The sequence below is a fragment of the Nicotiana attenuata genome, chromosome 1 (genome assembly GCF_001879085.1).
Source record: "Nicotiana attenuata strain UT chromosome 1, NIATTr2, whole genome shotgun sequence".
Lineage (NCBI taxonomy): Eukaryota > Viridiplantae > Streptophyta > Magnoliopsida > Solanales > Solanaceae > Nicotiana > Nicotiana attenuata.
This window is the reverse complement of record NC_031989.1, coordinates 15,513,882-15,524,512: the sequence shown is the minus strand read 5'-3', so window position 1 is coordinate 15,524,512 and position 10,631 is coordinate 15,513,882. Positions and strand designations below refer to the sequence as shown.

General features: G+C 37.0%; 1 protein-coding gene across 1 annotated transcript; it reads left to right on the top strand.

The window, feature by feature from the left end:
- LOC109206708 lies at positions 336-10,287 on the top strand. Its single transcript, XM_019369595.1, has 14 exons — positions 336-1,160; positions 1,300-1,386; positions 2,433-2,542; positions 2,852-2,902; positions 3,353-3,524; positions 3,940-4,257; positions 4,373-4,576; positions 4,831-5,316; positions 5,496-5,705; positions 6,341-6,529; positions 8,192-8,355; positions 8,484-8,636; positions 8,732-8,810; positions 9,356-10,287. The coding sequence occupies exons 1-14, from the start codon at positions 723-725 to the stop codon at positions 9,806-9,808; spliced, it is 3,114 nt and encodes a 1,037-aa protein (XP_019225140.1). The 5' UTR covers positions 336-722; the 3' UTR covers positions 9,809-10,287.

Here is a 10,631-nt window from a genome sequence, read left to right as displayed (position 1 = left end):
TCTAGTTAGTGATATTAGTCCATATAATATTTTATTTTATATACACTCTTATGTAATACTCCAACCAAAGCCGTTAAATAAAATTATCCATAGTTACCTATTTAGTACATAATATAAATTTAACAAAGTCCATCTAAAAAACAAAAATTATGTAAAACACGGAATATACGGTGTACATCATTCATACAAAGCTGTATCCCGAGTGTTTTTAGTAGATTTTGTGTATACATGGTTGACTAACGACGACGACCAGCCACGTAAGCAGAGCAGCCGCATGGGTTCTATCTTAATCTCTTGATTTTTATTCACCTCTCTTATTGTATCCTTTGCTCTGCTGCTTACTTCTTTCTTGCATCAACAATTAGCCATATTCTCTTTCCTTTTTCATATACAAATTACTTAATATATGCAGATTTTTATTTTTTATATTTAATGTGATGTAAGCTGTCTTTAACTTAAGAAAGAGAAAAAAAAAAACAAAAAAGAGAAAAACTCACAAGCATCTTCTTGATTTCTTTAATGGTAGAAAACAAAGACACTCTCTGCTAATTCTTCTTTTGACATCACAAGAAATATTCTTTTTAAGCTCTCCCAAATACTACTAGAAGAAGTGGGTAGCTGTGTTCTTGAATTTCTTAGAAGGCTCTTTCTTTAGTTGCTTTTTGCTTCTATGAGTTGGTGCTGTATATAAGATTTTTGTGATTTTTTTGATGGGACTGTAAATGGGGTCTCTTGAAAATGGGATTTCATTGAAGAAAGATCAAAGCTTGCTTCGTTCTGCATCAGCAACTAGTGGGAGGAATAATGCATTTGGTCAAAGAGCAGTCAGATCGAGATTTGCTAGATTCTTGTTTGTTAACAAGATCAATTATTTACAATGGATTTGTACTGTCGCTGTATTCTTCTTCTTTGTTGTTCTATTCCAGATGCTCTTGCCTGGTTCTTTAATGGAAAAATCTGGGAATCTGAGTTCTCAAGATAGTGAAGTACTGGATTTAGCTTTCTTGAAAGAGTTGGGGGCTTTGGATTTTGGGGAAGATATTAAGTTTGAGCCTTTGAAGCTTTTAGCTAAATTTCGTGATGAAGCTGTGGAGGCCAATGGGACTGTTGCTTCAAGAACTGTACTGAGATTTGGTTATAGAAAACCTAAGCTGGCTTTGGTAAGCATTACTCCAGTTCAATTCTTACTAATTTAAAGTAAATCTTGGTTGTGGTTAAGTCATTATTTCAGAATTTTGTTACTTTTAACTGTATGTTTTTGTTCCTTTGAAATATTCATTCTGTTGGCTGCATATATAGGTATTTGCTAATTTGTTGGTTGATCCATATCAAATAATGATGGCTAATGTTGCAGCTGCATTACGGGAGATTGGTTATGAAATTGAGGTAATTTTGGTGTTTTTCGCTTAGTACCTAAAGACTCATAAAAATGTAGGCAATGCTAGCTGCTAGTAGTTAAACTAAAAGGGCAGCCCGGTGCACGAAGCATCTCACATTCACGCAGGGTCCGGGGTAAGGGCCGCACCCTAAGAGTTGTGATGTAGGCAGCCTACCTTGCATCATGGCTAGTGGCTGATTCCACGGCTCAAACCCGTGACATATAGGTCACACGGAGACAACTTTACCGTTGCTCCAGGCTCCCCTTCCTGCTATGTAGTTAAACTGGTTTTGGAATTGATCAGAAAGTTAAAGAAGGTTTTGGATGTCTTTCTCTGAGATTAATGGTAGTGATAACACAATTAGGGATGTCAGATGCTTTCTTCCTCTTGATTTAGACTTCTTAAGTACTGGTAATCAGTGGGATGTCTTTAGCCAACTTAGAGTCTGTATGTTATCACTATCAAGAGGAAGAAAACATCTGACATCCCTAATTGAGTTATCACTATTAGGAATGTCAGCAGCGGAGCGGAATTTTCACTAAGGGATTCAAAATATAAAGAAGTAAACACACGAGGCATAACATGTAGTATAAATACATAATAGATTTTTTTTGACCTATCTACACAATGTAATCTTTCGATGAAGGAATTTCAATCAAGGGTAGCTCCGCCCCTGCTCATAGTACTAGTGACTACTGAAGTCAAGGACTAACTTCACCTTAGCTTATTGAATAAAGATGCCCGAATTTCAGGTTTTGCACACTTAGTGGTTTAAGAATGGGCAACCTGAAAGTGTTCAACCTATGGGTAGCACCGTGTAGATTGTTTGTTCAATCCAACAGGACCTGTATATAAGTTCATGTCAATAATGTATTCTCGAAACAATGACTGTTTAGTTTCCTTAATAATTTTTACTAGCACAAAGAAGGCGTGAATGTTGCTTGGTCTCTACAGCTGGCATATCCTGCTAGGCTAGGATAAATCAAAGTTGCACCTTATCTTGAAAGAGATGGTTATTTCTTTTGGCACTTATGACCTTCCAAAAATGTGCAGGTGCTCTCACTTGAAGATGGTCCAGTGAGGTCCATTTGGAAAGATGTAGGAGTTCCAGTCATCATCATGAACACCAATGAACATACAAAGATCTCTGTAGATTGGCTAAAGTATGTATCTTTTTATTATGTTCTGATAATGGCATAACTTTTGATCAATGTTGATGATTATTGATGTAAGAAAACTTTTTGGCTGTAGCTCAAGAATCATTGTTCTACTTGTTGTATACCTTTACTAGGCTTCTGGAATAGACGTAGTTTTATCTACTCTTCATTAGATATATTTTTAGACTACATGGCATGTTTAGGGTTGTAGTTTCCTGTGCCTTAGAAATTTAAATATTTCACCACCCAGAATCCATCTATTACCGAAAAATCGGAGTGACATACTTTCTCATTATTTTACAATACTCTATGTAGCTATGACGGCCTAGTGGTGAACTCTCTTGAAGCTGTCAACGTCTTGTCTTGGTAAGCACTTCTTTTCTTTTCTGTATCAGATATCTTCGTTCACTCTCTTGTTCGTTAATACTTTTGTCATTTTCCTCCTTTCATTCTTCGTGGAGTATGCGAATTGCTGCCTTACCTGATAAATATCTACATAACCAATTCAATTCATAATTGTTTGATATATCCAAATATACACGCAAGAGGTGCTATAACTTTGTCCTGATAAATATCTACATAACCAATTCAATTCACATGTGATATAGGTTCAGAGACAGTCTTGTTAGATAACTTTGTCACTTAAAATAATCACGTTCTATTAAGTATTGCCCATTTCTTGCGTATCTTATTTTCAAAGCATTTGTATTTATGTGCACTTTCTTAACTATGGTGATAAGAAGTCTAATTTGCATCATTTTCCTTTCTCTTATCGCACTCTTTTCCGGTGCCTTTTTCCAATGATATTTGTGACAGTGTAATGCAGGAGCCTTTCAAGAATGTACCTTTGGTATGGACCATTAATGAAGTTACACTTGCTTCTCGGTTGGAGCAGTATATTTCAAGTGGGCAGAACGATGTTGTGGACAACTGGAGAAAAATCTTTACTCGTGCCAGTGTTGTTGTCTTCCCAAACTATATCCTACCGGTATTGCTCTTTAATCAAACTTAGTTCTCTCCTTCGTCTCTCAAGTACAGGTGTGCAACAAGAGTCTAGCTTCCATGCATGTATAACTACTGAAAATTCTGGGTGAAAAATGATTTGCACTCATTTTATGTGTTGGTATTCTGTAATGCACAATATAGTTGTCATGGTAGAGGTCATCTCACACATTATATTACCTTCCCAAGAAGGAAATAACATGTAATCCTTGAAATATTTAGATATCCTTAATTTCTGCCCAAGCAAACACAATTTGTATGTCCTCATCATCAACTATTAAAATTATTCTCCTTCTGATAAGTCTGTTATTCAAACTTCCTTCCGCATTCTCATACTTTGGTTCTTGTTAGTGAGGAATCAGTGTTATCTGTGCGCTAACTATGGGTCATACATTATTTAGATAGCTTATTCAGTCTGTGATGCTGGAAACTACTTTGTTATTCCGGGTTCTCCTAAAGAAGCATGGGAAGTTGATATGTCGATGGCTGTATCCAATGATAATTTACGAGCTAAGATGGACTATGCACCTGAAGACTTTGTTATTGTGGTTGTGGGGAGTCAGCTTCTATATAAAGGCCTCTGGCTAGAACAAGCCCTTGTTTTACAGGCTTTATTACCGTTTTTTCCTGAATTAACAAATGATGGCAATTCAAACTCCCGTTTCAAGATTGTTGTTCTGGCTGGGGGTTCAAATGCCAATTACAGTGTGGCTGTGGAGGTAGGATCTTTTTTTCTTTTCTTGGTATACACTTTAGCAATTTGAATGTAATTTTTTTTTCTTTTTGGTTCTTCTCATATGTACGGGTAGTAACTTGGCAGTGTGATTTCCATAGGCTATTGCGCAGAACTTAAGATATCCCAAGAGAATGGTGAAGCACGTTGCTCCTGCCGAAGATACAGATAAAACTTTGAGTGTGGCTGACCTTGTCATATATGCATCTTTCCGTGAGGAGCAATCTTTTCCGATCACTTTGCTAAAGGCAATGTGCTTTGGGAAACCTATAGTGGCTCCAGATCTACCAATGATAAAGAAATATGTATGTATCTTAACTCATTAATGGTTAGTACTTGATATGTTTTAAGACAATCATAGCTTTTCTTTGGCCTAGTTTAACACACCCAGTGGTCAAACATATCTCATGCACTGAATAATTTGTCTTCACGGACTTAAATGTATAATAATAATTGACATTTAAAGAAAGGAATTAAGTGTTTTACTTATTAGGTCGATGTAGGGTGGTTTTTGACTTTTAAAAAAGCAAGGGACTGACTGTTTTTCCACTCTTATTAGGTCAATGATAGTGTGAATGGCTATCTTTTTCCAAAAGAAAATGTCAACGTTTTAACACAGATCATGTTGCAACTCGTATCAAATGGTGAAATATCAGTTCTAGCCCACAATGCTGCTTCAGTTGGACAACATACTGCAAGGAACCTTATGGTTTCAGAAAGTGTGGAAGGGTATGCTTTATTATTGGAGAACATTCTCCGATTTCCATCCGAAGTTGCATATCCCAAGGCTGTTACTGAAATTCCTGAAAAATCAAAAGCAGAATGGCAGTGGCATCTTTTTGAAGCAATCGAAACAAAATATTCTCAGAACAAGACTTTGAAGACCTCAAGTTATTTGAATAAGATTGAAAGGCAATGGAATCCGACCCAAAGAGAGGGTTCTGCAACTGTGGTGGAGAAGAATGAGAGCTTTTTGTACAGCATTTGGGAGGACCACAGAAATACTGAGATAGCTAATGTGAGAAAGCGAAGAGAAGACGAAGAGGTAATTGATTCTTGGACTTGCTGTTGTTTCCCTTACTTCTTCTGTTTGATCTCCCTTGAACACTCGACTTTGTGACGTAGTCATTACTTCTACCACCAAAGCAAAAGGAGTTGTTTTGTAATTGACACATTCCGGAGATTAATGTGACTTTTATTTGCTTGCATTTGAATTCGATGCAGTTGAAGGACAGAACTGATCAACCTCGGGGAACATGGGAGGAAGTATACAGAAATGCCAAAAGGGCTGATCGGTCTAGGAACGATTTGCGTGAAAGGGATGAAGGGGAGCTTGAAAGAACTGGTCAACCATTGTGCATTTATGAACCTTATTTCGGCGAAGGGACCTGGCCCTTCTTGCATAGTACAACACTTTATCGTGGTCTTGGACTTGTGAGTCATCTTGATTTCAAATTGCTTGCTATTTGTCTATGGCTTGCTTGGCAGGTTATGTCTGGTAGCATAAAGTTATTTGTTCTCTCATTTTTATTCATTTTCTTAAGTCATACCATGAACCATATGTAAAAAAAACTGAAATTTTGTGCTACTGAAAGAAATAGGAATTGAAGCTTTGCAATAGTGTTTGTATGTTTTAAGCTTAAACAAATATCACTTTTTCCAAGCGCGTGACAAAATTGCTTTATATATTTGGTGGTTTTCTCTTTTCCTTTTCTTTTTATCCATTTCTTTGTGGGAAATCTTTTCAAAAGTTGAATCGACAATTTGCTATAGGCGGGTTGTTTTCTTTGGCTTATCAGTGTCCTGTTATTTCTCCATTGAAATTGGATGCCAACCTGAGCGAGAGAGAAAATATAACTTAATTTGCAAAATGACATGGTACTAGACTACTAGCTATAATTGGTAAAGTACTATTTATTTTCATTTAGTGTTGATATATTTAGTTATGATCTTTCAATGTGATTTTACTGCCAAAGCTTTTGATAGTACGATTCATAATCTTTTTGATGCTGGTGGATAATAAAACGTCACTCCCCAGTCTAATGTGTATCTGAATTGGCTCATTGTAGTCTACCAAAGGGAGACGATCCGGTCATGATGATATTGATGGTCCTTCTCGGCTTCCACTTCTAAATAACCCTTACTATAGAGACGTTCTTGGTGAATATGGAGCCTTTTTCGCTATTGCAAACAGGATTGATAGGATACACAAAAATGCCTGGATAGGGTTTCAATCTTGGAGAGCAACAGCAAGACAGGTACTCCCGCCGTTTCAATTTATGACGTAGTTTGACTTGGCACAAAATTTAAAAAAAAAAAGATTTTGAAACTTGTGGTCTTAAACAGTCCATAACATTTGTGTGGTTATAAAAGCTTTTCACGAAGGGTAAAATGGATAAAGAAGATACTTTAAAGTTAAATTGTTTCCAAATATAGAAATGTGTTATTCTTTTTGAAACAGACTAATAAGAAAAGTGTGTCACATAAATTGAAACAAATGAAGTATATATTATTCATGGATATCACCGCTTTCGTTTGTACTTTAGGCAACTTGTTCTTTTGCTACATGATAGCATATCCACAGAAGAGAGAGTACTGGCCCTTGCCCAACATTTAGTTTAGACGCGGCTCGAATGCCTTTATGCTATAGGCTGTGTTAAGCATGCTTTGACTGTATGGGGGCAGGACTGTCTAGATTTCTCTCGCTTTTTCAGCTCTAATGAATTGCCTTTTTGACAGACTAGTTTTGGTGACAACTATCTCCATTTACCTTCTTGATGTCAAGTAACTATGTGAATGTTGGTTCACCTGTCATGACCCATACCCTGCAGTCTTTATCAGGAATAACCTGTATAAATTTGGAAAATCCTCACCTCGTTAACTAGTTTATGTGGTTGAGTTATGCCCGAGGTCCATTTTCTTAACAATAGTTACAACATATGCATCTATATCATCCTCAGTGCCTCATGGGTCTAAGTTTCTTCAAGTTAGACTGCATAGAAACCTAACCTTCCCACATGGGAAATAAGGGCTTAAGGTGGTCCACACATAGTTGTCTCCAAAGTACGAAGTTGTAAAATAAATTCCAACTCTACCCAAGGAAATTTGACTTAATATATTATGATCAAATAGTTAAGTTCTATTACCAGAATATGGGAAAAGAATTTTGAAATCTTCTAGTATTAACTCATGCATAACTATAAACATGTCTGTGAGTCATTTTGATGAAGTACAAACATAATCATTTTTCTCTTATAAGTTTGTGGAAATGTTGAAAATCCAGTAAAGTATCAACAAAGGCTCAAGTCTGAACATGACTTTCTTTAGCAAAATGCATAAGTTCCATGTTATTATTCCCTTTGAGATAATGCATGGCCACAAATATCCTATTAAAATAAGAAATTTCAAAGCCAATCACCATAATAGGCCACAATGAATCCGTTTTAAATCCTCAATTTTCTGGTGAATAAACTAGAAACCAAGAGGTCCATCCAATTATAAAATCTAAATGTTTTACAGCAGAGAATATCTTTGTAGTTTTTTTTTGGGGGGGTTGGGGGTGGGGTGGGGTGGGGTGGGGGGTGTGCTGATCAATGTGGGCTTTGGAGGGTAGTTGCTATCCTGGGAGGTAACTTGTCGTGTATTATCTGGCCAAACAATGTGACTCATCAAGTAAAGGACTGCTGATTCACGCTCTCAAATTTACTGCTTCAGCTGAAGCTTGTCTAGATTTAAGTGGCCAGAGGTTCTTCACTTCTGCCTTGAATGGAACAAGTAACTTACCAGCAAGTTTGTTTGAATATTTTTGGTGTACATAGGTCTAGCTTGGCAAGTGAATTGATGCTTTTAGTGCAAATTGCATTACTCTACCCATTGGTTTTTATGGTTTACAATTTACACTAACATTGTTGCATAAACAGCAATTGTTGTCCAACACTGCTGAAAAGTCACTAGTTGATGCTATTGAAGCGCGAAGGCATGGTGACACACTCTATTTTTGGGCTCGTATGGATGTGGACCCAAGGAACCCGCTTAGACAAGATTTCTGGTCATTTTGTGATGCTCTTAACGCTGGAAATTGCCAGTAAGACTCCCTACATTTATTAAATTTACTGTCATGATTCACAACATCCTTGCTTCAAATAAACACTTCCTATGTTTGATATCTGTTCGTGATGTATTACCTAATGTCTTTCACGTGATCTATTGAAGGTTTGCTTTCTCTGAGGCGCTAAAAAAGATGTACGGCTTAAAACAGAATTTGAGCTCTCTTCCTCCCATGCCTATGGATGGAGACACATGGTCTGTCATGCACTCTTGGGCTTTGCCTACCAAGTCCTTCCTAGAGTTTGTAATGTTTTCAAGGTTTGAATGCTTTTTCTTAGTTGAATCCTGAGATTGAGGTTCTGGTTTATTTTCCTTGGTGAAAGTTCTGTTAAAGATGTCATCTTTCTTCGCAGGATGTTTGTTGATGCACTCGACTCACAATTTTACGAAGATCACCATCGAAGTGGCCGATGTTATCTGAGTTTGACCAAGGTAGTGATCCTAATTTGGAAGGCACACAACATTAAAATGGGAACAAAATGCATCTTTACCATCTTTTATTCATGCATTTGCATGTGCTATGGAATTTGCTCCCTAAGCTCCTGTTGCTGAGACCTGGTTGTTAAACAACTAGCAGAATGAGCTAAAGGAGGGAGTTATGTGAACTTTAGGAAATAGAGAAGTATTGAAATATATAACTCTTAATAAGAATACTTTGAAATTCAATATTTTACTAGATTTGGTATATAAAGGTGGGGGAGGAGGAGAAAGAAAAAGGTAGAGGGATATTCCCTTATACGAGCCACGTTATTATGCAAGATCACTTCATTGATAAACTCGCCCCCCCCCCCCCCCCCCCCCCCAACGCTCCATCACACCGCTCACTGTTTCCGATAGACCCTCGGCTCAAGGAACAGTGGAGGAGCCACCCAAAAAAAAAGGAAGAAAAAAACTCGGTGCCCAGAAGAAAATAATGTTATTGTTGACATTGTTATGGACTTAGCTTGTAACCATCAAATTTTTCTGACATTTTTCAGGACAAACATTGTTATTCTAGAGTCCTTGAGATGCTTGTAAATGTTTGGGCATACCATAGTGCAAGAAGAATGATGTACGTGGATCCACAGACGGGCTTAATGCAAGAACAACATAGACTAAAAAGCCGTAAAGGCAAAATGTGGGTGAAATGGTTTCAACTTAACACTCTTAAGAGCATGGACGAGGAGCTGGCTGAGGAGACGGATATTGACCACCCAAAAAGAAGGTGGTTGTGGCCGTCAACTGGTGAAGTGTTTTGGCAAGGTATCTATGAGAAAGAGAGAAATTTGAGAAACAAAGAGAAGGAGAAAAGGAGGCAACAAAGTAAGGATAAAATCTCGAGGATTAAGAAACGAACTCATCAAAAAGCATTAGGAAAATATGTCAAGCCTCCACCTGAAGAGTTGGAACATCCAAACACAACGACAACAACAGCAACGCTTATGAGGTAGCACTAGCCTACAGTAGTCTGTCCAAAGTTAAGTAGTCTAATTTGGTTAATATTATTTTTTCAAAATCCCCACCATTTTTTCATTTTTGTTCAGAGGGATGCTATAGGTTTATGTTGTGTATGAGAGGATATTGAGCATAGATGCATCCTTCTGATATTGTTGCCAAGCATGTGCATGTATGTTAGTGTTTCTTTTCTCCATTTTTTCTTTTTTCTTTTGAAAATTCTCTTAATTCTTATTTTGCATCACTAATTTTCTCTCCAAGATTCTCTTTTTACTTATTCATATAGGAGACTGAGAGGGATGGATTCTAACAGTTACACGCTGAGCCTCAGCGATTGTATGTGTTGTAACTTAAAAGAAAATTCTCTATACCTTTCTGTTAAGATAATAGTTACGTTGGCGTATACTACGATGTAACTGAGTTAAGCTGAACATTTGCAAAAACGCATCAGATTTGTGAGAGGCCATTTGGATCATATATGTTGCTATCGATTGCTTTACTCCCGTTCTAGTTTTGTTGGAAGTGAGTCTAAATTCTATGTGCAAAAAATATTTACACAACCAGATCATTTATCAAGCAATTACGTATAAATCTCTTGGTAAACATTAATCGGTGATCTAATAAAATGTGTAACTAAGTTATTATCATTAGGTTAAATTTCACTCCAAAGCATAAAAAATCAAGTGTTAAGACATAAAATGGTAAGGTAATGTGGCTGCAGTTGCATTTTGCAACGTAAATTTTTTCCCTTAAACTGATAGCCTTTTAAGTCACGATCGTTTGACTACTCAAAAAGTAGCATTGTTCCTGGGTTGGAGT

Coding starts and splice junctions, on each gene's coding strand:
- LOC109206708 (XM_019369595.1), top strand. CDS start 723: ATGGGGTCTCTTGAAAATGGGATTTCATTGAAGAAAGATCAAAGCTTG. Junction 4,258..4,372: donor ATTACAGTGTGGCTGTGGAG/GTAGGATCTTTT, acceptor TGATTTCCATAG/GCTATTGCGCAGAACTTAAG. Junction 5,317..5,495: donor AGCGAAGAGAAGACGAAGAG/GTAATTGATTCT, acceptor AATTCGATGCAG/TTGAAGGACAGAACTGATCA.